Consider the following 26,057-nt stretch of genomic DNA (forward strand, 5'->3'; position numbering starts at 1 on the left):
TGTTGCTCATTTCAAATCTCAGCTTTTTATATCATAGGTAAATCAACTATATCCAATAAAGTAGACATAAGTAACTTTAAATCGTCCCTGTTAATATAAGATAAAATATTAAAATGTATTTAACCGATATACAAATAAATAAATAAATAACGATATAACGGAACTGACCACCAGATGGCGCAAGAGGATCACATGTCGCAGCCAAGAGGGCAACACTACTTCTAATTTTTATTTATTTATTTATTTTTTGTGTAGCTTTAACATACAAAATTAAACTCACCCGCATATTAATAAGGCTTTATGAGATTAAAATTATTTAATAAGACACTGTTTTAACCGTGAAGGTGACAGGATGATATAAAAAAGATACTACATGCAAAGCAAATGAACTTCTTGGTGAAGCACATTCTCAGCAAAGTTAGCAAAAGTACATTCAATAAACATTTAAAACTGCATGAGTCCTACCCAGGAAGCAAACGCACTTTGGCCCAGCGTCTTATTTGAATGTTAATGTTGGTTCTGATTATACAACCCTGCTGAAAACGCACATCAGGAACCAACATAAAATTTGTAACGGTTTTAATGATTATAATAGGAATTGTATTGGTTTTAATGGAAACTGTAATGGTCCCTGTGGGTCTCAACTGGTAATGTGTTGCCTTCTGTTGGTGGCATATTATGTCTAGTGGATACAATAAAGGACCAATAAATGGTAACGGTTTTAATGATTAACTGATGGTTTGTAATGTTAATTGTAGTGGAAACCATTAGATTTTTTTTTGTGATGGTTTCTATTGTTTTTTTTCTTTTCTTTTTAAAGCAGGCCAATGTTGCCAAAGGAACACTTGACAACAAAACCTAAATTCGGTTTGCAACCTGGACCCAGATTTTATGTTTTATCACAACATTGGCAAGGTGTATGTTTAGTATTCCCTGCACAAATTTTACATTCCCAGCAGTGGAAAAAAAAAACTTACCAGAAATTGTCTATGAAAGCTTAGAAAGTTGGTGGATCTAGAGCTTATCATGGGAACACTGGTCATTGGGCAGGAAAACACTCTGGATGGAACAGAGGACCCGATACACTCTACATGTATTCTTGAAGGCCGGAGGATACTAGAGAACCCAGATGAATCCCACACAGACAGTAACCTGAGGATCAAACCGGGGAGCCCTGAGCTTCGAGACAGCAACAATATGTCCTTTACTCCTATTATTTTTACACAGTACTTTACTAAGGCTCGGATTACCAATACACATGGACCGAAAAAATAAAATAAAAAAGGAAGATAAGAGCGTCCTGTAGGCCTAAGCACATTTTATTGGCACACAAAATCGCAAAGCATACATACAAGACTTTGGATATGACACGAAAACACCTCTGCTAAATATTATACAAACAGTGCAGAGTTCTAATAATATAAGATCAGAGTAGAAGAACTCCATTGTGTTGGAACTGGAAATACATTGGGATCTTTGGGAAAAAAAAAACATAAGCAGTCGTAAAAACTATTAAAACACAAATGAACAGACCAAAAATGGATGTTTTGGTTGGGCCAATCATCATCATCATCATCATCATCATCATCAACGTTGAAGGTCATGTCACTGTATATTCATTTCAATAACATTTAACAGTAACACAATTATTCCTGTCCAGTTCTGCAGGTTTAAATGTCTTGTTCATGAGGCATTTGACATGGCCAGACTGGTTTGAGCTGACAGGAAGGCTAAGGTAACTCAAATAACCACTCTTTACAACCGTGGTGAGCAGAAAAGCACGTCAGAAAGCACGACACGTCGAACCTCGAGACGGATGGGCTACAACAACAAAAGACCACATGTGGTTCCACTCCTGTCATCTCCAGGAATCTGAGTCTAAACAGTCTAACAGTTAAAGACTGGAAAAAGACCAGGCGATGTTTTGGGATGCTTTTCTGCTCAACACGGTTATAAAGAGTGGTTATTTGAGCTACCGTAACCTTCCTGTCGGCTCGAACCGGTCTGCCTATTGGATAACTGCATGAATGAGCAGGTGTAGAGGCGTTACTATTAAAATACCCCGTGAGCATACGTATATCCACGACCTGTTCGTGTGTTAGCTAATCTCCGATGAGCAATTCTTACTTTTCTCGTTCAGGTGCACATTAGTGAGAAAAAACAGTGTCAACTGAAGGTCAATTAAAAGAGCTGCCATCATGGATGAGGATCAGTGGTCTTCGATGGGCTGCACCAGAGCGGACTGCATCCATATGTACAGAGGAACGACCCTGTAGGTGGTTCTAAACCGATAAACTGAACACAACATGGCTTCAGACCGAGGAATAAACAAAAACAGTTTACAGATTTCAAAATATCATGCAGCAACAAGTTACAGTCCAGTCTGGTAAGAGGTTTATTAAAGGGATACAGAGGGAATATGTTTGTAGTATGTGCCTTCAATCAAAGATTGTACAAGGAGATCACGGCATATTCACAAATCCTTAAAAATAACACATTTAGACCCAGAAAACAAAATAGCTTTGGGGTAAATTATACAGCTAGAGAAACTTGTCCTTCCCTCAGCAATGTCTGTCTTCATCAGAAGCAGTGGATATGTCCTAAGCCGCATACTAGCATGTAAAAGGATGGGATTTAGGACTTAGCCAGTTTGTTGTGTTGGGGAAAAAAACGCTCAAAATTGAAAAAAGAAATGTGAAGTATATGCAAATGCAAATGCGCATCAGATCTCAGGGGCTCTCCAGTGATGGACCATCCAGCTGCAGTTATCTCTTCACTGATTAATTGTCGTCCAGACAGGAGTCGCCATGGACATGTATTGCTACCTCGTTGACCACCTATAGTTTATCAGCTGAACATCTCACGTGTCAATCTTCTTCTTCATCTTTTTTTTTTCTTTGTGGAAAATTTCCCTCGTCAGGCCCGTTCAGCTTCTCGGTGCTGTGTATCACTGGACACATTGAAGTCCGTGGTGAAAAATGGACCCCACGGACGCCATGAGATGGGAATTAGAGCATCTGGGTTGAAAGTAAAGTCAGAGAGAGAAAGACAGAGGGAGTGCGACAGAAAGATAGAACTGTGTCTGGTTACTGCGAGGCCTGCGAGGCCGTGCTCTCGGTTTTGCTGTCCTGGCCCGGAGGCGGCGCTTTAGCCCAGGGGCTGCTGTTGTTGAGCGCTGGCGAGCTGGTGAAGTCGTCGTCGTCGTCGAGGCCGTTGGTGGCGTCGTACTGCGTGTTCTCCAGCCGCGTGATCAGCCGCTCGTCCTCGTCGCCGAACTCGCCGCCCATCAGAGTGGGCTCTCCGACTACCATCACGTCCTGCCAATCATACCATGAGAGGGGCGGGGTTAGTGCATGAGTCATTTGATTGATTTAAATGAAGTAATAATAAGCGTACTATTGAGTAGAATGATTCAGATACTTTGGATTTAAGGCTACGAACTGTGTTTTCTTTCACACTGTACGTCATACGTGCATTCCTACCAAAAAATAATCAACATAAAACAAAATAACAAGAAACATTCTCCTTACACACATTCATTCGTGATAGTCACATTCATTCATTAGGCTCTAAAGTAACTGAATCATTAATAATAACAACGTTTCTCAGTGAGTCAGATCATTTGGTTCAGCTCACCGATAAGACTTGACTCCCAAACGACTCACTGTCGTTTTGTTTTCTAAACCAGACAAAGGTTGCGATATTTCGACCCATGATGGTGTGGCTGAAATGTATTCCAATCCTTGTTAGCCTTATTAGCAGGAATACACGAACACCTTGGATCTTGTCCAATTTCATAAGAATGAAGATACAGGAAATGATCTCCTCGTTAGCTCTGCCCCTTTAAATAAAATTATAATCTTTAACTACGTGTGTCCATTTAAAGGTGGACACTGATGATATCATTCTGACTCACTAATTCACTTTTAGGCTAATAATATTTTCTCACAATGCCCCAAATGTTAACTTAATGTATTTTGTGTACTATTTCCACCCCTGCTAATAGGATAGCATACTCCTATAGTTACACCTACTGTATATAGGCTTTAATATCTGTATATCTGGAGTAGTCCAGGCTGTAATACAAGTCACGGGTTTATATGGATGCGCTCGTCCTAATACGTTATTGTTTCGCTAAGTCTAATCGGGTGCGTCTCAATCAGCTGCCTGGTTCAGTAGTCAGGACGCTGATCAGCGAGTCGGCCATTTTAAGGGCTGTCTCAATCGCAGAATCCTTCCAGTGCACTGGAACGTTCGCTTCCTAAAACTCCCACAATGCACCGCAAAAACCAGGGTACATCAATGCTCACTATGTTACGTCCTTACTGGAAATGACGTCATCATGATGTCATCTGAAGGCTCTCAGCTCGAAAAAATAAATAAATAAATAAGGTGGACAAACTCGCAGCCCAATTCGTCTACGGATGTAAGCAGCTTGTTATCGTCGTCGTAGCTCCAAAATGATTACGTAGGTTAGCGATTTTTAACTTTATTTGATGTTCTATATACGGATTGTATACTAGATACAATACGATCCTGCTTGAAGTGCCATGACAGAAACACTAGGGATTAAGCTAACACATTTATATAACATGTAATGGCAGTGCTGACGCATTACAACGCCGGAAATTGAGTCATCAGTGTCCCAATGTGCAGTGAGCCAGGGTCTGAACTCCTGTATACGATATACCGATTCACCACCTAGGGAGCTCACTGAGACGCAGTTTTCGTTAAGGAGGGAGATATTTCTTTCAAATTTATGGAAGGAGTCTCCAGTGTCAGTGCTTCGTAACAGTAGGTTTTCCGCCATGGGAACGTCTTCAGGACAGAGGGAAACACATTCCATGTTCTTGATAACATAACAAGAAGTTGTTGGGTTTTTTTTTTAATGTCTTATTAATTTCAAGTAAGACAGGCTGGTGAGTGAATGACATCATTAAATGTGACTATAAATGGATAAACGTGCAACGTGTCATTCATTAACCAATATAAATTGGAATCGTTGGCAAATCGCTCTAGAATAATAAGAAAAACGTTTAAAAAAATAAACAAATCACTTCAGCCTGGTGAGAGTAAGTCCGCTCCGTGCCAGGCCTCATCCGTGATCATCCTTGGGGGCAGTGGTGGCTTGGCGGTTAAGGCTCTGGGTCGGAAGGTCGGCGATTCAAGCCCCAGCACTGCCAAGCTGCCACTGTTGGGCCCTTGAGCAAGGCCCTTAACCCTTTCTGCTCCAAGGGCGCTGTATCATCGCTGACCCTGCGCTCTGACCCCAACCTCCTAACATGCTGGGGTATGTGAAGAAAAGAATTTCACTGTGTATATGTGATCAATAAAGGCTCATTATTTTCCTATAACAGCGTGTTCGGAAGTGTTTTATTCCATACATTCGTTGCTTTGCTGATTAAGAGGCAGCACCTGCTAATCTTCTAATCTGGTAAATACAGTTGCTCAGTAAGGGGGTACGCTGGTGCTATCAATTATGCACAAAACGCTCGTTTACAAAAACACTGTGAAATAATTCTTAATCAAATCACTAGCCATTATAAACTCCCGTCTCTCACTCGCTCTTGCGTCGCACTCTCTCTTCGTGTCTCCTGTCGGTCTACGAGGCCTCACACGTATGGCCGCTGAGCTCCCAGTCCTCCTCTCCACTCCGTAATTACACTCATTCATTAAGGTGGGCTTTTGGACTAAATCACAATATCCACATGCTGATTTGTCAATTTACATAGCTAATTAACTCATTAGCAGAGATGTTAGTGATGGGGGAAAGAAAAAAAAAAGACCGCTGCTTGCCAACGAGCCTTGAATTCGCCATCTGTTTTTGAACGGCAACTGTCACCCTCCACTCAGGGTGTGAAACCAGAGGCCAATAACACACACACACACACACACACACACACACACACACACACACACACACACACCGAGTGCCACATCTCACAAGTTCCAGCTGGTGTTCTGACTGCAAGCTCTAATTGCTATCAAATAAGAAGCGTGTTCTGCGTACTCATCTCATTAGCTTTAGCCTGTGGATAAACCTGCATAAAGAACCACACTTCAAACACACACTTCTGCCCTTCAGCGCTGATTCGGGATCAGCTCTCCTGACCTGAGACTTGAACCGAACACTCGAGGCTGAACCAAAAGCAACGAAGCAAGACAAAAGTCAGGTTAAGTTAGGAAAAAAACACAACGGACGACGCCGTTCTAGGAAAATAATCACTGATGGGGTTGTGTTACGCGGCATGGCACGAAGCGGAGTCCTAATCAAATAAAGCCACAGAAATTGTTATTTTGTTTGAGGTAATTATTATTATTTTTTCTTAGCTATTTATCTTCATTTGTGTTTTGCTCGTAGTTCATTTTGCTCCACGTAAGCAAAATATCAAGAATCTAACATGAACTATATTAACTCAATTAATAAATAAATTGAACAATGCTTTAAAAAAAATGCTTGCTTCATTTATAGCTACTTATAGCTATAACTTATAGCTACTATAGCTGTCTTTCGCTTTTGTTCGATTTTCAGGGTTATTTTTCCCTCACGAAGATTCCATGAGAGAGAGAAAAAAGTAGTAAAAAAGACCTTAACTGTATTCCTCACTATCGTTTCCTCACTTAATGAATAATAATCCTTCACGTCATGTCCAAATTTACAGTAATTACTAGCTGAAGGCTTACAAAAAGCATTTACGTCTTCGGTGAACCGGATGGGAATTTGGGATTTTCAGAAAGCTCAGACTTAACCGATTAACGCCATGTTATCAGCAAACATGACTGAAAAACTGCCAGTTCTGGAGGAATCCTTAAAGGTACTCCGAACCCAACGACGGTGTTCCAAACAGAACCGTTTGTGGAAGCTAAGGACAGTTAATTATCAAATAAATCCTCGAAGAACCCTGGTCAGAATTGAACGTTATCTTTAAAACATTTGATATAGCTGAAATACTATGCATGTGTTTTAATACATTCGGGGACCAATGAGATAGAAGGGTCTCCAAGCCACCATGATCCATTTTCTATACCATACTGCTTATCCTACACAAGGTCACGGGGAGCCTAGAGCCTATCCCAGGGGACAGGGCGGAGGCGGGATTTGGACCCCCAACCCTGGAGGTGCGAGGCAAACATGCTAACCGCTACGTCCTCAAGTGTTCATCATGTAATTCATTAATTATAGGGCAGTGGTAGCTCAGCGGTTAAGACGTTGGTCTACTGATCAGAAGGTCACGAGTTCATCTATCAGTACTGCCAAGCTGCCACTGTTGGGCCCTCGAGTAAGGCCCTTAACCCTCAACTGCTCAGTTGTATGAATGAGATACCTGTAAGTCACTCTGGATAAGGCCGTCTGCCAAATGCCATAAATGTAATTGTAGGTTAATATGAAAAATCAATAAGGACAAAAATAATTTTTCTGGAAAGCCAGTTGTGGGAGCAGAAAGAGAGCCAAAACTTTATTTACAGCTTAACGAACATAAATAATTAGCTTATAGAAAGTGAGACGTTCTGCTTGTACGGATGATTTTCTGTTTCCCGTGCTGTTGTTTGAATAAACGGTTGATTAGGTTCGTGTGATATAATGATTGAATTATCTCTAACTATTAAGTTCGGTTAGGTTCAACTTCCTATTACCAAATTTTGTATAGGACCTCCTCAATTTAACTAGTATGAGATATCGCTCAAAAATACGGCAAAACAACGATGCTTTTCCAGATATGAGCCGGGAAATTTGAACTCTTCGATATAAACCGACCAGCCCCCTTTGCCCCGCCCCCTTTGACCCGACTAGTTTAGCGTCTTCCCTTGCTGTCATGGTAAACGCAGGACGTTTTTGTGAAATAAAATCTATCAGAAAGATAATCCTATGTTCGACATCGGTTAACTATATTCATTTGGGATGTCACGCATGAAAAAGGTCAACCTGCAGAGGAAAAAAAAAAGGACAAGAATTCCAACCTAAAAAGATGAACTAGGCATAAGATGTATAAAAGTATCAGATGTAACACAAAAAAATTCAATGGCGATAAGAATTAGAACCTGATTAAATACGCAAACAATTTGAGCAGCAACAGTGATGACGTCGGCCATGTGGACTTTAGACAACTGATTTGTAAAAGGATTGTATTGAAAATGTTCTTTTTTTTTTTTTTTTTACTGTTTACTGTGCATTACTGCAGAATCACCTAAAAATCCACTATTCTGGTGAGTTATAACAATCACACAGCTGATAATATTGTCCCAACTAACAATTTTTGGTTCCCAGAACGTTCCGAGAGCTTGAAGTTCCATTTTGGTTTTCCAGGAAAGTGTTTATATGTTTATATATATATATATATGGAAATAAAAGGTTTGTTTTAGGTTGGGACGGGAACCATACGCTAACGTTAGGAGAACATTTTGTCTTTGCTGGGATTACTCTCTCCTATTCTCCTTAAACCTGAAATGGTTGAAATGCTCATTTCCCCTGTCATTATCATCAGCTCCAGCCTTGCCGTGATGACAAAGATTTAAAACGAGGTGCTGAGATTAAAATATTGCATATAATATAATACTACTGCAACTGTGTAAGTCTCTTTAAATCTTAATCCTATTTATATATTTTATATTGCCATAAAACAATTTCTCCCCACATCTAAGCCTTCTCTTTTCGTCATTTAGACCTACGTGTAAGTTTGTGTAATCGTGTTTCTTCTGTCTTAAACCGCCGATTTAGGACGGATGAGTAGCTGAGTATCGGTACGACACAACATAGTGCACTGCTGAACAACGTTCGGAATCGTTCTCCAAAAACAAAGCGCTGCGATGTTAGCACTAGGGGGCACTGTTGTAACAGCGTTCGATACGAACCGCCTCGCACCACTCCGCCGGTGATCACATGACCGCTTCATTGTGATTGGGCTCACGTCGGAGAGTGCTCATTGCTGTACAACTGCACAGACAAAACCAAACGGCCGTGCTACATATGTAAGCAGCATGTTCTTCTCCACAGAGCGTGGCTCGGATCCACAGGCTCCGTGTTTCGCTTTAAGATGGAGGGGACCAAGCGTTCAGCGACACACACCCACTCAGATATATATGTATGATAACGAGAGCTGGCACCGAGTCAGTGGCTCACACCAACACTTTTCTCACAGCATGAGTGCGTGTGTGTGCGTCATATATGTGTGTGCATGTTCTTTCCAGAGCAAGTACGAATTCCCGCAATTAAAGTCGTTCCTACAGAGAGCGGAACAAAGCTCAAAGGGTACGAAACAGCCAGGCGTTGGTGTAAATTAATGTCAGATGTTTCGTAGGTTTCACGTTTCGTTATTATTGCTAGCCAACAGATTAGCTAGAGCGTTTTACACGGCGTTGCCAGTTGCTATATCCTAATAAACTGGAATTCAGTGTCACTGGTGCATGCGTTCATTAAAGAACAACTTCATTCCTTCGGTTTGTTGTTTTTATCTGGATTAAAGTTAATGAGAATGTATGCTTGCTGCCTGTGTCATTCGCAGCACAGAGGCTCGCAGCCTTTAAATTCCTCTTACATTAGCAATAATAATAATAATAATAATAATAAAGCTATGCAAAACGGCCTGTGGTGTAGTCTGTCATTTTAAAAGTGTTTCCAGATTTATAATAATCGTATCATTTCAAAGATACAAAACGAATCTGTGGTTTGTCGTATTATCGTTTAAAACATTTTAAAACAGCTGTTGGTTTAGTTTTTCTGGTCCAGAAATGAGCTCAATCTCTTTTCTTTAAAAGACATCTCCCGCAGCAGAGGGGGTGGGGTTGAACGATTCAGGCGGAGGAAAAGGCTGGTCAATGGTTTCGCTGAAACTGCAATAATACAAACAATAAGGCAGCAATACTAAAATAATACAAACCGCTCCTTTAAGCAAACACCGAACCGCTCATCTAACATCACTTAGCTAACTAGCTAACACTAGCTTTCACAGATGTTCCATTCTAGCTAAAGATGTATGAGCAAATTTAACTATTGAAACAACTACAATTTTCTATATTAGTTAACGACACGGTGTACGTTTTATCCGTTTCTAGTTACATGTAACTAACAGTTTATCTTACGACTTACGATCGTGTTTTATTGATCGGTTTTATCGACACGATTACGTTTTAGCACGTATAAACAGTCGTTCCCTCACCAGCCTCTCTTTTTTTCTCGTTCTTGACATTAATAAAATCAAAAACGCAGCTTGTCATGTTACAGAGACACCGTAAATCCCTCCGAACCGGAAGCTACAGCGCTGTTACAAAGTGCTGACGCTGGAGACTCCTTCCAAAAACGTTAAATCGATTACTATTACATCCAGCTAGCAGAGTTAAACGTTATAGAAAATGAATCAACACTTTTTAACCAATCAAATTTGAGAATTCAACTGCGTATATTGTAGGACCATGCCTCGTTCGTACGTACTGTGTAATTTAAATAGCACATGAAGGTTGTGCACACGCAAACATACACAGCACAGGATGTCACGAGGATTAATAATGAACATAACGCACATGCACACATAAGCAAAAAACCACCAGAATAGTGCATGGATAAAAAAACGATATGATCAAATAAGATAACAATTCCTCACACCCATTCGATAATTACACTCTCGCTTCATACACACACTCACACTCACACAGTGACCTGATGAGACTCTCGACCTTTAAATTTCTCATCTTACAGTAAACAAAAAACAATACTTTTAATATATTACTATTTACCGAACATCAGTTATATAATATACAGTATCATGATAGTTGATATTTACAATAGAATTATCTAGGATCATTAAATTATCACTAATGAATATGATTTTTTTTTTTTTTTTTAGTTTTATTTATATTCTATATTGTATTATTTTATAATTAGTTTTTTACTGGTATTGAACAAACCAAAATGATTTTTTTAAAATCATTAGACTATGTAATAAAAATAAAAATCTTGAATATATATATATATATATATATATATATATATATATATATATATATATATTTGCTGCTCTGATTTTAAAGTAACCTCGAAGCAGAGCGTGCAAAAGTGTGAAGAGCTTGAACGCGCTCCAAATCCACACTAATCTCCCAGTCAGCATTCGCAGCTTCTATTGTGTGGCGCGACTCTGGGGAACCGCCACGTACTACAAATCCCATCAGCCATTTGCAAATAAATGCAACCCTGCTTCCCGCTATTGCTCCCTTGGTGAAAGCTGCAACACTTGTGGGTTGAAGTGTGCGTTTGACCCGGGGGCTGATGTGAGACTCACTGGGGACGAGAGGCCTGGGGATAAAAAGGCACTTGAGGATAAACGCCTCCGGTTAACACTCATGCTCTGTTCGCTACTCACCCGTCCATCTCTTTAGATTTTAGAGCAAAATAAAACGTTAGAAGATACCCAACAGCTTCATTTCAATCATTAGCAATATAAATTATATAGAAAGAAACCCCTAAAGGTGTTCTCTGCCCATGCTTGGGAACCCTTAGGACAAAATGCCTACAAGACCTACGATGCATGAGTGAGGTTTCACAATTCCTTCATTATCACAAGTAAAAAGAAAAAAACAACAACAACAAAAAAAGCCAAATATGTTAAGATTAATAATGAAATTTTGGGATTTTTGTATGCGCTATACTTTCTTGCATCCTTTTGCCTTTATAAATGCCTCCGCCCTCTTTTAGTACGCTCATATTTCGTATATCTATAGTGCTTTTTAACTGAACAAATGAACATTTAGGAATTTGTAATATTTCATAGATTAAAAAAAGTTACTGCTTCTCCATTCACAAAACCATGGGAGAGGGGATGCAAACTTTTGCATCCAACCATATATCCGCTCACCATGTCAAGTCCAAATCTGCGACCTTTTTGTAATTTCAGAGTACGTTTGAGAAACTGAGAACATGAAACGTCACTTTTACGGTTTTTCTGCTTGACCCAAGCATCATATACGGATTTAACTTGTAGACTCAGCTCTTTACTTGGAGAGCTTAATAATATCATGTTTCCATACAGTATAATCATTGTTTTCTCGGATTCATGGTCTGAGTGGCTGGAGGACAATACGTATTACCCATAATGCACTACAAGCATACATTCCTATCACGATGTGCGGCTGTGAAACTCCGTTAATGCTGATGACTCCCCATGAACCCGGGTCACGTTACAGTTGTACTCTGTTAGAATTCCATTTACCGCTAAAGCTCCATGAAACGATATGAATGAGTCGTGTAAACTCTGCAGGACAAGTGGCTACAAATGCGAGCTGGACTTGTATAATTAATGCCCTAAAAGCCTTTACCACAGAGCTACAAAATGAACCAGGCGGTGAAGCATGTGCGAGTGTATAAGTGTGGATGACAAAACACACAGAAGAGAACAGACGATTTTTACTATATATTTCTGTCCATAAATATATATAACTGTCCAATATATTTCGTAACTCCAGTCTTTCCTTTTATTTTGAACTTTTTCTCTTTTGCGTGTATCTCAATCTAAAGTAAAGTTTTAAAATCTTTTCTTTTTTTTTTTTTAAAAAAAGGTGAAAATTCTGTTTAATGAGTTGCAGCCTTCATTTTCATCTGTTTTGTGTTAGCTTTTGATTAATTTGTCTATTTGTACCCTGTTTCTCTAGGTACCTTTGCGAAGTCTTGGCAACTGGTAATCTGCTATATAATGAGTCTTTATTATTGATCACGTATACATTACCACACAGCGAAATTCTTTTCTTCATATACCCCAGAATGTCTGGAAACTGGAGTCAGAGTGCAGGGTCAGGCATGATACGGCGCCCCCTGGAGCAGAGAGGGTTAAGGGCCTTGCTCAAGGGCCCAACAGTGGCAGCTTGGGAGTGCTGTGGCTTGAACCCCCGACCTTCTGATTAGTAACCCAGAGCCTTAACCGCCAAGCCACTAAACACATAGCCTTAACGCATATGTCACTAAAACTTCGTGTTTCCCAAGGGTCTTGCTTGGTGTTTTATTGTTTTTTTGACCCTTATCTGTTCTCCTGATCATGATTATTGATCCTGATCTCACGGCATGTTCTAGACCACCTGTTTTTTTACCGCCCTACGCATCTACACAAACATTCAGCGAAGAACTTTAAAAAAAAAAAAAAAAATTAGACCTGTCTTGTTTTTGGCGAAATATAATTCAAATTTCTTCAAGATTGAGATGTCAACGAGTGTTATTGTCACGTATATATCGGAGAAGGACTAGAGACTACGATTCCCATCAGCCACTGCACCTAGTCGCATCACCTGTTTCACTTTGGTTCATTAGCACTGGTGTATATATAGTCCCGTTCAGCACTGCACTACTTATCATGCGTTTCATGTTTCTTTATATTTGTACCTTGCAACATGTTCTAGAAGTCTTGTTTAGTCTTGTACATTATTAAACGTTCCACTTGAGGTCTGCGTTTTTCATCCGTCTCTACCTACAAACCTGACAGTTATAGTCAGAAAGAAACCCTGTTTTGATTACGACTCGATGAGGTGGCAGCAAGGGCGTGGTCAAGCGCTGGCTGTGAATAGGATGTGGAGTCGCAGAGAACGAGCGGGTAATGAGTGAGTGCTAACACCTACGTGTGGATACAGAATGATACAACGTCCACGAACAGAACGATGTCAATGGAAAGGATGTGTTTGCTTTTCGGAGTTTTTAATAATAAGACAAATAAATAACGTAGACAGTGTCACTCTCTCTCTGACGCCAACACCAATCTGTCATCTATTTTAGCGGTTTGTACGAAGCCACAGAGACATCCGATGGGTTTTCCCAGACCGCCACACATATATCTGTGTGTGGTGTGTGTATGTGTGCTAGGTTACCTTAATACACTGATATTACCTTTTTCTTGCAGGTGCTCATGTTACGATGTGATGCTCATGTTCTCATGCATGTATTCTCAGTTATGTGTGTGTATGAGTGTGTATGAGTGTGTATGGGGGTGTGTGTGTTTAAACTGAGGAACTCGGATGCTTACAGGTACCTGGCTGCTCAGGCTGAAGCTGTTGGCCGGACTGCGTTTCTTGCCGCCCGTGCTGTTGCCGTGGCTGCTGTTAGATGCACTGCTGGCTGAGTTCTTCCTCTTCCTCCTCTTTGTTGTGGTCTGTCGAGTAGGCTCTGCGCACGCGCGCACACACACACACACACACACACACACACTTAGAAACAAGCTTACGTTGTAGAACGATAGGATACAAAGACATGAGCAGAAACCATGGCATAATGCAGGACATCTCACAAGACACGTGCTAGTAACAGGAAATTGAAGTTTTACTCTACATTAATGCTCAACAAAATACATAATATATATATATTTAAAATGTTAATGATGTCGCTCCCATATGAACCACTGACGGCAATTATATGCTTTTTGTCTAACACTTGCGCACAAGTTAACGTTAAATTCTTAGCTTATTGTTAATCTTAACGAAAACAAACACAACGCAGACTTTATAGCACAGTTATAAACTGGAAATGACATTTAAAAGCAGAAGTTATAAAGTTTACAAAATCGGTTAGTTCTGCGAATGATTTCGAAGTACCGATTTAAAATACTCAATAAAGTGTGCATTCGTCTCATCTTGTAAATACAGCGATAACGATTTTTCAAATGTGCATACACATTAATCCATATACATATTATTTAATGCCTATGCATGCCATATGACGCTGCCATAAAAATGTCCTGAGCCAGTGCTAAACACTTCAACACAATATCAGTACCAGAGCTCTGAGTTTTAGCCGATACCAGATCCTGATCCGATAGTAACTATATTATGAGAGCAACAGGAGTAGTGGTGGTGGTGGTGGTGGCACACTTTAAAGCAGCGGTGTGTAACTTTTTGAGCCTTCTACTTCTTGCGAGGGGAATTCAAATTGCAGTTAAAACGCTAACATGCCCCAGTTTGTTAGTAAGTTGCCTTTTAAGGAAACGTAGAATTGTTCCAGCTTGGGGCTAAAGGTGTTTTCTGGGTCAGAAAAGCGTAAATAGAAGCCTGAACCTAACGAGTTCGCTATATCCATTGCAATAATGTGATTCATTGTTTTTTTTTCTTTTCTATATGTTAGAAATGATATGATTATTAAAATTCTACAAATTTGAAATGCGCCACCTTTAGTGTCTATGAAAACACACGTATAGAAATATGTCCGTGAATTGAACTGTGAAATATATCAAATCATTATTTCGTTTGAAATCCAAATCATTCAGTGTTTCAATTCTAATGAATATATTTATTACCAGATTGGTATATCATGAGTAAAAAGGCTTTTATATTATATGTTTCCTTCATTTTAATGATACTGGGTCCGTGTTAATAAATAGGTTACTTTAAGAAAATTTACACACTCTTTTTTTGCTCTGTGTTTAATTGACCTTCAATTTTGAATTGAGCTTTTTTTTTTTTTTTTTTTTTTTTTTAGCTTAATATTAAATTCATATGTCACTAGAAAACCTTTTTTTTTTTTGGTAAATTGAGCATTCAAAGGTAAAGACAAGTCAAGGTGTTCCCACTGTGTTCCTGGTTAGGAGACATCGTAGAAGACAGAACAAGTACCTTTCTTGTGATTTGTGGGGAAGATTTCCGTTTTGAAGTTCTGTGGATGTCCTGCTGAAAATCACAGAGTCAAAATAAAATGAATTTAACATGATTTATGCAAATTGAGATGTGAAGTAGGCTAAATCTGAACTCGTGCAAATAATTAAAATAAATCTAAATTTTTTTTTATACATACGGATTAAGCTCTTAAAATTTTGTGCAGAATATGATGATTCAAATCGTTAAAATGGAAAAGATAAATAATGAAGGATTAAAATAATATTTAAACCCTGTATAATTTTTAAATAATATAATATTTAATATTTAATTCAATAATGTTTAATTTAATTAAATACTAAATATGAAAATATTTAATTTACTAATATTTAATATAATAATTAATATTTCATTTAAACCCTGTATAATTTTATAATAATATAATAATTTTATAATAATATAAAAAAAATATTTTAACCCTGTGTAAATGATTCAAAAGTCATGAATGCATTATTCAGAAAGCGTATATTTCTGTTAATGAGCCTGTGTGAAATTTTTAAGGGCTTCATATGAATTATTAGCAAATACAGTTATGCCTTGCATAAGTATTCGCACCCCATCCCACATGCTCTTGAACTTTTCCAAAGTTTGCAGTGTTACAACCTAAAAATGAATGAACTTAACTTGATTTAAAAATAGTAATAATAATAATAATAATAATAATAATAATAATAATAATTTTTTTTACAGTTTGATCTCCACAATATAGTTCAAAAATACTTTTCATTTGTGAAAGATTCATATAAATTTAACAAACAAACACACAAAAAAGCGCAAAAATGTGTTGGTTGGCTGCAATTACATCTGGGATATGTCTCTTTCAGCTTTGCACATCTGGATCCTGATGTTTTTTTTGCGCCTTGTTCTTGGCTGGAGACGTGCTGCCGAACAGCAATTTTCTTCAAACGCCTTGCCTCAGATTCTCAAGTTGGATTCTTAATACATTCAGGTTCTTGGTTTTGAACCACTCCAGTGTAGTTTAGTAGTGCGACACTGTCCTGTCCTTTAGGAGGTAAAACTCTACCCCTTATGACTTATTTTGTGTAGATTCATGACATAAAATACCCCTCAACACAAAAAAATAAACCCAAACCAAAGCAAAACAAAACAATATCACTTCTTGGTTGTAAATGTGCAAGAACGTTCAAGGGGGCGAATACTTCTGCAAGCTACTGTAGGATCAAATGTCAATATTCCAGTCGCTGCTACTACGACAGTTTAAAATAATGTTCCAGTTGTTCTAAAATACATTTGATGAAATACGCTTTCAGAGACACTCGCACCTGTGGAAACGTGCACAGTTCACTTCGGTTTAATGGTTAAAGAAAAGAAAGAAAGATCACAATGTTATCGTATCCAATTACTAAAATAGTCAAAAACCTGCCATACACACTGAACCCAGACAATTCTGGCTCCTGGTGTGTTTATCAGTGAGGGTGTGTGTGTGTGAATGACGCAAGGAAACAGCACAAAACAGCACAAAATATCACTTATCAGTGTATAAACGTGGCCGTCCTTCCTTCCTGCCCTCGACTCGGACAGCGTTTCAGCAGAATGGGAGGAAAAGAAGGAGCCGCGGCTCGTACGGAAACGGCCATTAGAGACGCTTCACAACACGGAACGAGAGTTTAACCGGGGCCAGACGGGGTTCAGAAGCGGAAGTAGAGGAAAATCCCACAAATTAATACCAGGTTCGCTGACAGCTTCGCAAATGCTAATTTTGCTAAGTCTGCCCTAGTGACGTGGGTTTTAACTTTTGCAAAGTATTCAAAACGCACCACCAGGCAAAACGACCTGGGGTCATGACCATGTGATCGTGACCATTCTAATGAGCGAGAGCGATTCTGTCATTCATGTACAAAAGTCGTGTAACGAAATACTGTACAGAGGAGTTACTTCGAAAAGAGAAACCTCATTTCTAAACGTACTATATATTTCTAATTTACTTTGAAGAGCAGTGAAAAAATGAACGAAATCTTTGTTGGGAAGGCCGGCGTCAACTGCTAGGTTATTAGTTAGCAGTCTATCACTCAATACGCTACTGTTTTTTTAATGACAAAAAAAAATTCTCTGTAATATTTCATTTATTTTTTTCTTGTGGAACAGAAATATGTGGAAATCTATTTCTATCAATTTTCCCTTTTTTTTTCTTCTAACACAGCTATACAGAAAAAAAAAAAGAAGATCTAAGACAAATATTAGCGACAAAGTTAGCGACAGCGTTAGCTGGAGTATAGAACTCCAACTGTTAATAATTGCTGAATCATCACAAAATATAAATCACATCAAGACATACTAGACTCTCCTCAGTCTGACATAGTGCTAAGATAAAATACTTGGTTTTTAAATAAAATGCATTAATATTATGTTTAAACAACATATTAGCAGAGGTGCCAACATTGCTAGCGAGAAAATCTTAGCGGGCGGAGAGAATTTGGCCACGAAAGTGCTAGCCTGTATCGGTTTATGAGTTATCTAATCTGTATTTTATTTTCCGATGTACCGTAATCATTAGCGGCTCCTGCGTTTAAGCAGCTTATAGACGTCGGCACCTCTAATAATAATTTATCAACCTCGGTTTTCATGCAAACATTAGCGAACGTTAATGTTAGCTCTCGAGCATTACATACTGTGACTAGCCTTGGTAAAGCGATCATAAGCTAAACATCCCTGTTGAAAACCAGTAGCGAAGCTCACTACTAAGCTAACGTTCAGTAAAGTTTTATTTTGTGTAAGCAAGAGCATTTATGCTGATCGGTACAGCTAGAAGTGAAAAGAAATAAAAATGTTGTCGACTAACTGGTTAAACAGGAGTAAAGCTCTGGCCTCATGGACCCTTGTGCCTGTCAGTCGGGTAAAATCAGGATGTGTGCAAGCAAGCCATATTCAAGTTTCACATTCGTTCCGCACTGCTTGTAATGAACTTCGCATCACTGAGCACTGCGATGAGACACGTCCCCTATAAATTCCCACTATGCATCCAGACTGAGCCCCGCTCCTCCCTAACACACTCTGAAGATCCGTAAGCAGAATCTCTCCTCACTCGTAGTGTTCACGTCCTAACGCAGAAGTGTAGACCGGATGGGTTCTATATAGAAATATTCCGCTAGCATAAAGCATACAAATGATGTATACAATGGCTGAGTGACAGTGTGTGTGGCACACCGTGTGTGCGTGTGTGTGTGTGTGGGTGTGTGTGTGTATACCTGGAGGTGCCACCATGCGCTGCCATTTCTGAAACAGGCACGTCTTCAGACAGTCTCTGGGGCTGAGGCTGTACGTCTTGTGTCTGGACATGAGCTCCTGCATGGGTTCTAGGATCACACACAGCTACACACACACACACACACACACACACACAGTGAGCAAAGCAACATCCCAGTATTACAAATATCGGAGAAAGACACACCAGTGAATCATGACTTCAAATTATCGTAACTATGTAGAGATGAAATATGGCCGAGCAAATCAAGAGATTAAAAATAATAAAATTAAATATTCCTAAAATCATGCCACAAACTTCTCTCTCTCTCTCTCTCTCTCTTTAGAATAAAAGGTAGAATTGTAATGTGGACGATTAATCACAAAATCTGACAACAATTTTCATACTCTGAAAATTAAATAAATATATATTTTAAATATAAATCAATCAATCAATCAATCCATAATCACCTTTTATTAGACAGAGACATAAATTGTGTAATATAATTAGATATTATTTAAGGCTTTTAATAATCGAATAATAATAATTTAATAAGGATATCATAATTTGGAAAACAATTATTTTTTTGTAAAAAAATAAATAAAACAAAACAGAAAACAGTAAAACTACTGACAGCTAAAACAAATCTTGTTTTAATCTTATTTTCATACATTAATCTGATTTATCCCACTGCAGTGTTATATGCCTTCATTCTGCAGATCATCATTTTAGCTCTTTTTTAGGTAGCAGGTGGATAAACACACATAATCTCACACACACACACACACACACACACACACACACACACCATCCGTTTGAGTTTCAGGGGCCTGCATTCGGACACGGCCGCATCCCCTCACACTTCCACCGTTTCTGGGGAACAATCCCTGGCCCGGGGCCGAGGCAGCGCAGCTATTTCCAGCGTGAATGTGAGGAAACCCGCGGCCTTCCTCAGTCACAGCGCCTCATCCGTCCCAGCTCAGGAAACGGAGCTCGAGTGGAGCCGCTGATAACCTTGCACACGCACACCATGCTAACGAGTCCCTTTTACGGGGTATTTTTAGTTTTTACCTCATTTTCAAGCGAGGAAATGACCGTGAGAGAAATGACCATGACTGGCAAAAAAATGAGCCGCCATAGTGTTTACAGGATTCAGTGCCGGGTTCGACATCTCACTGAATTTTAATCTCGTGATGCTGACGCTCCTGTGTGCAATCTACAAATTTAATTATCATGTTTAATGCAAACAAAGGAGGCGTGGCCTCGGTGCCTGTCAGTCTTACTAAAGAAGGTGTGGAATTAATTATCATGTTTAAAACAATTGAAGGAGATACTGCCTTGGCGGCTGAAGAAAGTGTGGAATTGGTGCCTGTCAGTCTTAGTTAAGGAGACATGGACTTAATTATTATATTTAATACAAATGAAGGGAGTGCCTGTCAGTCTTAGTGAAGGAGGTGTGGCCTTAATGATCTTATTTAATATGAACGAAGGAGGTGTGGCCCTGGTGCCTGTCAGACTCAGTTAAGGAGGCATGGTCTTGGTGCTTGTCAGTCTTAGTTGAGGAGGTGTGGCCGCTGTGCCTGTCAGTCTCAGTGATGTTGTTGTGGCTTTAGTGTCTATCAGTTCCACCGTAGGAGGTGTGACTCTTGTGCCTATTATTCCATGTAAAGGAGGCATGGCCTTAATTATCATATTTTTAGGCCTTGATGCCTGTCAGTCCTAGCAAAATAGTAATGGATTCTATGCCTATTAGCCCTAGTAAAGCAGGCATGGTTTCTGTCCCTCTCAATCCTTGTTGAGATGTGGTCTCTATGCCTTTCGGTCATAGTCTCTGTGCCTGTTAGACCTAGTAAAGTAGGCATGGCTTCTCTGCCTTACAGTTCTAGTTGAAGAGGCATGACCTCTGTGCCTGTCAGTCCTAGTAAAGTAGGTGTAACCTCTGTGCCTGGCAGTCCTAGTAAAGTAGGTGTAACCTCTGTGCCTGTCAGTCCCAGTAAAGTAGGTGTGGCCTCTGTGTCTGTCAAGTCCTAGTAAAGCAGGTGTGGCCTCTGTGCCTGTCAGACCTGGGAAAGGGGGGCGTGGTTTAAGTGCCTGTCAGTCCTAGTAAAGTAGGTGCGGCCTCTGTGCCTGTCAGTCCTAGTAAAGTAGGTGTAACCTCTGTGCCTGTCAGTCCTAGTAAAGTAGGTGTGGCCTCTGTGCCTGTCAAGTCCTAGTAAAGCAGGTGTGGCCTCTCTGCCTGTCAGACCTGGGAAAGTGGGCGTGGCTTAAGTGCCTGTCAGTCCTAGTAAAGTAGGTGTGGCCTCTGTGCCTGTCAGTCCTAGTTAAGTAGGTGTAGCCTCTGTGCCTGTCAGTCCTGGTAAAGTAGGCGTGGCTTAAGTGCCTGTCAGTCCAATGTATTTTTATTCCAATAAAACCTGAACTGATTGCACAATACTGAATCACATATTATCTCAACACATTTGCATTTAAAACATTCTAAACTGTATAGAATCGTTGGTTGCTTTAAATGTCACTTTGCACTGGACAGACAAATACAAGTGAGTGAGTCTCAGTTACTATTCAGACGGCACGAAACAAGCACGCTGCTGTCTATTTTCCTGTTTCCTGCCCTGAAGCTGCGTAGATGAAGACATGCAAAGCCAAACAGGGAATGTTTGCAAAAACATCTGGCGTGCTAAACAGCTGCAGCACACGCACTGGATCAGGATCAGGCTGAAAGCTCTGAGACGTATAGAGCCGAACCAAATTCTAATTTAATTCCCAATTCAGACTTTGCTATTTTTTTAAAATAAAACCACGCTTTATAATAATTCATCTGCGACTTTACCGTGCAGCCGAATGAAGTTGGTTCCAGGTTGATAAAAACACGAAACTGCCTTTTCTTTTCTCTCCTCATTTCTTTTACCTCTAACAGAAACACGACAGTGTGCTGGGTGAGCGGGAGCTGGGCGTCGAGACCCACAATGCCGTGCTTCGGCACAGAACGCTCATTAATGTTATGCTAATTTTCCCCATCCAATTAATTTTCTCTCTCCATCTAGTTCTCCTGTTTTGCAAATCGGAGCTGTCACTCATGCTGAAATCGAAAGAATAAACAAAGAGACTGTAAAATAAGTGCTACGGCATGGGTGCAGGTTGGTGTGTGGACAGACACGCACACACACGCAGACACACACACACACACACACACACATCATGCACGACTAAAGGTGGGAAGCGTTTTGAATATCTTCATCTGTCATCTTTATGTATGTGCGTCTGTGTGTGTGTGTGTGTGTGTGTGTGTGTGTATGCGTGTGTGCATGAGACTCACCCTGAGGTAGTTGAGCGTGAAGTTAGTCAAACCCATTCGGGTGATGTTTTTGGAGAGCTGCTCCAGAACCTGAGGGTCTTGAGCCTGTGAAGGCAGAAGGCCAGCCATCATTAAACATCTGTATAATCTGTGCGATCATCTGTATCATATGTGTTACTTACTGTATGTGTGAATACCAAATTTTCTCCTCAATTTGGTTCCAAACACCAGCCAGCTCTCCTCTGTCATACTTTATCAGACAAAAGCTACCAGCTGGGTAGGGTGAAGCCTAACACGTGCTTCCTCCGAGACACGTGAAGCCAGTCAACATCATATCTCCAAACTGCTGCATCACAGAACAACACTCTATCTGCCTTATCAGCTCTATCTGCCCTCTTCCACATACCTGAGCTTAAACACGCTCCTGATTGGCCTGATAGGGTCGCTATGATTGACAGGGGAGAGAAATGACGCCATCCCTCTCTAGACTCCCATCCAAGGATGGTCGTGGCATCGCTGGGATTCGAACATGCCAGGCACCACGCATATACACGTCCACACACTCATACGCAATTTAGCACAGCCAATCCACCATCATATCACTGGCTTTTTTTTAGTTGGTGGGAGGAAACCGGAGAACCCAGAAGAAACCCAAAACGTCCAAGCGGATGAACCAGGGACCCTGGAGCTGTATAAAAGAATTATTGTACATCGCTCCCATTCTTAGGTCTAAGTACAGGAGTAAATTTCCTGATTTCTTAGGAGTTTTCCCAGATATTATTCGCGTGATGGATCCGATGGTAGGAGAAAGGCTGGGGGTTTTTAAACACCTCACCAAAAATATCCACACGACTGAGGCTTGTGGTCAGAAACAGATCATCGACACGCACTCGGACCTACCTGCGCTTTATACACATGACAACGTGTGGACCCACAAGGTACTAGAGTGTAATAAAGTATGCTGTGCGTGTATACCGAGCTCAGTGTTGTACCAAATTTCGATTTCCTCTGTCTTGTTACGTTCTTTATCTACTGAACCGTTTAAAACGGGAGAGAGCGTCCCTGTCAGGTTTTTTACAAAATAACTGACTAGCCAGCTCTTTTACCGCCCGCATTAAGGCTACAAAACAAGTCAGAAAATCACATTTTTTCCACCATTTGAGCGTTTCATTTTTACATTGGGTGAAAGAATAAAATTACATAAAAGCAAATACCCAATAGCAAATCGGCTTTATTTTTTAATTTCTTGTTTCCTATTTGGATTTCAAGAGCAGCAGAATCCAAGCTGACGGCTGGTGCCGGAAGGCCGGAATGGGACTGAGGCCAATGCTTCAATTACACTGAATATGTATTTGATTCAGGGTTTGGGGCGCTGTATGTGGAGTGCACTCAAACTGCTAATAAATATTGATAGAGATGGCTGAAAATTTGAATTTGGCCACAGCCCAGGGGATTACCTCGAGAGAAAAAAAAAAAAAATAGAAAGGAAAAAAAAAAAAAAAAGCTCAGCTGCATTCACACTATGGCTACCAATCCATGTGACTTAACGAGAAACCCGCAGAGATAAAGCAGGAATGGAATGAGTTCAGAGACAGCATGACGGCAGGAAAGAGATGTGTGAGTGTGAGCATGTATGTGTTTGCCAGACAAAGCGCCAGAGCTGGACTGGACTTAAAGGATTTAAATTTCTAGAAGCAACACTGGAGTAATATTTAAAAATACGTCATTTTTAGTGTAGGTGTTAACCAGCGTAGGTGTTAACTACACTAAAATAGCTAATTATAAAGATGTAACATGTAAAATAGTGATATGATTATTTTTTGCGTTGAAGATTTGTTTGTGTTTGGTTTGTGGGTTGGTCTAACCTAGGGGTTCCCAGGGCAAGGCCCCCCAAATGGCATTAACATTTGACTGAGGCCCCCCTTTTGCAAGATGTCTTTAAAACACATAAAAAATACAGACTTCTGAATATATCCCCCTTTTTTTTTATTAATAATTACATCTTACATCTTTACATTACATTACATTAGGAATTGATCGTGTGTGTGTGTGTATGTGTGGTTGTCCGAGAGTGAGAATTTATTTTTCACACCAAATTGTTGAGACCCCCCGGGCGCCCCCTGGTGGCCCCCAAGGGGGCCACGGCCCCCACTTTGAAAACCACTGGTCTAAGCTACTGAAACGTTAGTATGTTGTAGAACTCCAGTCCTATTAAATTCAGCTTTTTTTTTTTAATTCAACTGTAATTGATTGGCTTCAAATCGTATAATTGGCGATAACTTGCTGTCGTTTTATATAAATTTAACACTGTCTAGTTTAAATCGCTTATTTACTTAAATGACACACGTAATTTAATGAAAGTTTTGTGAAACTCAGTCGTTTTTTATTTGAACGGCTTGAACATAAGCAATCAAATCAAAACAAATGCGTAAATGAAGACTTTCATTTCGATTAGGACAGATTCGCAAAGTTCTCTTTCACCGTTTAGTCGTCATTTTGTCGTTTTCAGCTCTTTGTGAGCTTTGCCTTTTATGGACTTTTGTGGGTGTTGCTTGATTAAAAAAAAAAAAAAAAACCCAGATGTGCCTTGAATGTGCTTTGTAAATGACATACTATTTACATGATATTATATCAACGTATACACGTGAGTGTGTATAAAAATCAGCGTTACCGCGACGTTCGTAAATCTGGCAGAAAATTGTCGTTCGGTTTGGTCTACGAAAACATTTACACGCAACTTCACTAAATTTCTCACTGTGTAGAAATGGGTTCAAATCGCTAGCTAATGTTAGCTAGTTCCTTTATTTTCCTGATAAATAAAGTAAACTAAATGGTCCTTCTAACAGAATATCATGTAAATCACTCTACTGTCTGGAACCACTACTATTTATCCAACTCTTTAGGCCAATAATATCTGATAATTATTCTACATTCGACTTCATTCGGAAGTGGGAAGTCTTCACTTCATTTTCAAGCTCGGCACATTCAAGCTATAGAACGTGGATGCCTCTGTGAAAGCGTTAGAACAAGCTAGTCAGGTTGGATCACTGATCATGAGTTTATATTGTATTTAACTTCTCAAAACAGTGAACTGTAAGGCTTTTGTGTCTATGTTAATTGATTGGAAGTAAACACTGCTATGTAGTGTTGACGGTGTGAGCGGCCATGTTGGTATGATGTCAGTGCTGACCTTGGGGTTGAGGACACCTTTCCTACACAGGAGCCAGTTTCTTTCATTACTCTAATGGGGCAGTGGTGGCTTAGCGGTTACTGCTCGGAAGGTCGGGGGTTCAAGCCCTAGCGCTGCCACCGTTGGGCCCTTGAGCAAGGCCCTTAACCCTCTCTGCTCCAGGGTGTTGTATCATGTCTGACCCTGCACTCTGACCCTAGCTTCCTAACATGCTGGGGTATGTGAAGAAAAGAATTTCACTGTGCTCTACTGTATATGTGACCAATAAAGCCTCATCATCTTTATAATCAGAAGTTGGGGTTACGTTCTTTACTCGAATGCAACCTTCGTAGCAGACTGGTGCATATCTGGTAAAAAAAATAAAATATATTTTTGGGAATAAAGTGTATAAGTTGTTCAACAGCCTGAAGTGACATTTCACTCCTTGTTTTAATCACAAGTTTTACACAAGTTTAGTTTCACTTTTACCGTTGTTACCGCTTGCCCCCGTGTGTATTAGTGTATGCGTGTGTGTATGTGTGTGTGAGCTGATCAAATACACTGCAGTAATGTTAAAACCGCCCTTCTCCTGCAGCGAACCCCCTCCTCTGCTCTCCCCCAGCTCTCTCTCTCTCTCTCTCTCTTCCTAAGATCTCTCTCTTTCTTCCAGTATGGCTGATATACCCACAGGGCCCAATTTAAGACTATGTGAATTTCGCATGAACACAGCGGGACTGGAGCGTGTGCAAACATTCTATCGTTGCATAGTCTGAAATCTACCAAGA

General features: G+C 40.0%; 1 protein-coding gene across 3 annotated transcripts in view; it reads right to left on the reverse strand.

Moving 5' to 3' along the window:
• Positions 1-1,303: 1,303 nt before the first annotated feature.
• ldb2a (LIM domain binding 2a) overlaps positions 1,304-26,057 on the reverse strand; it is a 91,564-nt gene continuing 66,810 nt past the window's right edge. The window contains exons 5-9 of one of the 3 annotated variants that reach the window (XM_053631781.1): positions 22,125-22,208; positions 18,816-18,939; positions 15,571-15,621; positions 13,992-14,131; positions 1,304-3,317 (exon numbers count right to left, since the gene is read on the reverse strand). In XM_053631781.1, the coding sequence (XP_053487756.1) occupies positions 3,087-3,317; positions 13,992-14,131; positions 15,571-15,621; positions 18,816-18,939; positions 22,125-22,208 (630 nt within the window). In that variant the 3' untranslated portion in view covers positions 1,304-3,086. Of the gene's footprint in view, positions 3,318-13,991; positions 14,132-15,570; positions 15,625-18,815; positions 18,940-22,124; positions 22,209-26,057 lie in introns of all 3 variants that reach the window. The other 2 variants (XM_053631782.1, XM_053631780.1) reach the window with 2 other exon arrangements.

The sequence above is a fragment of the Ictalurus furcatus genome, chromosome 8 (assembly GCF_023375685.1).
Source record: "Ictalurus furcatus strain D&B chromosome 8, Billie_1.0, whole genome shotgun sequence".
Lineage (NCBI taxonomy): Eukaryota > Metazoa > Chordata > Actinopteri > Siluriformes > Ictaluridae > Ictalurus > Ictalurus furcatus.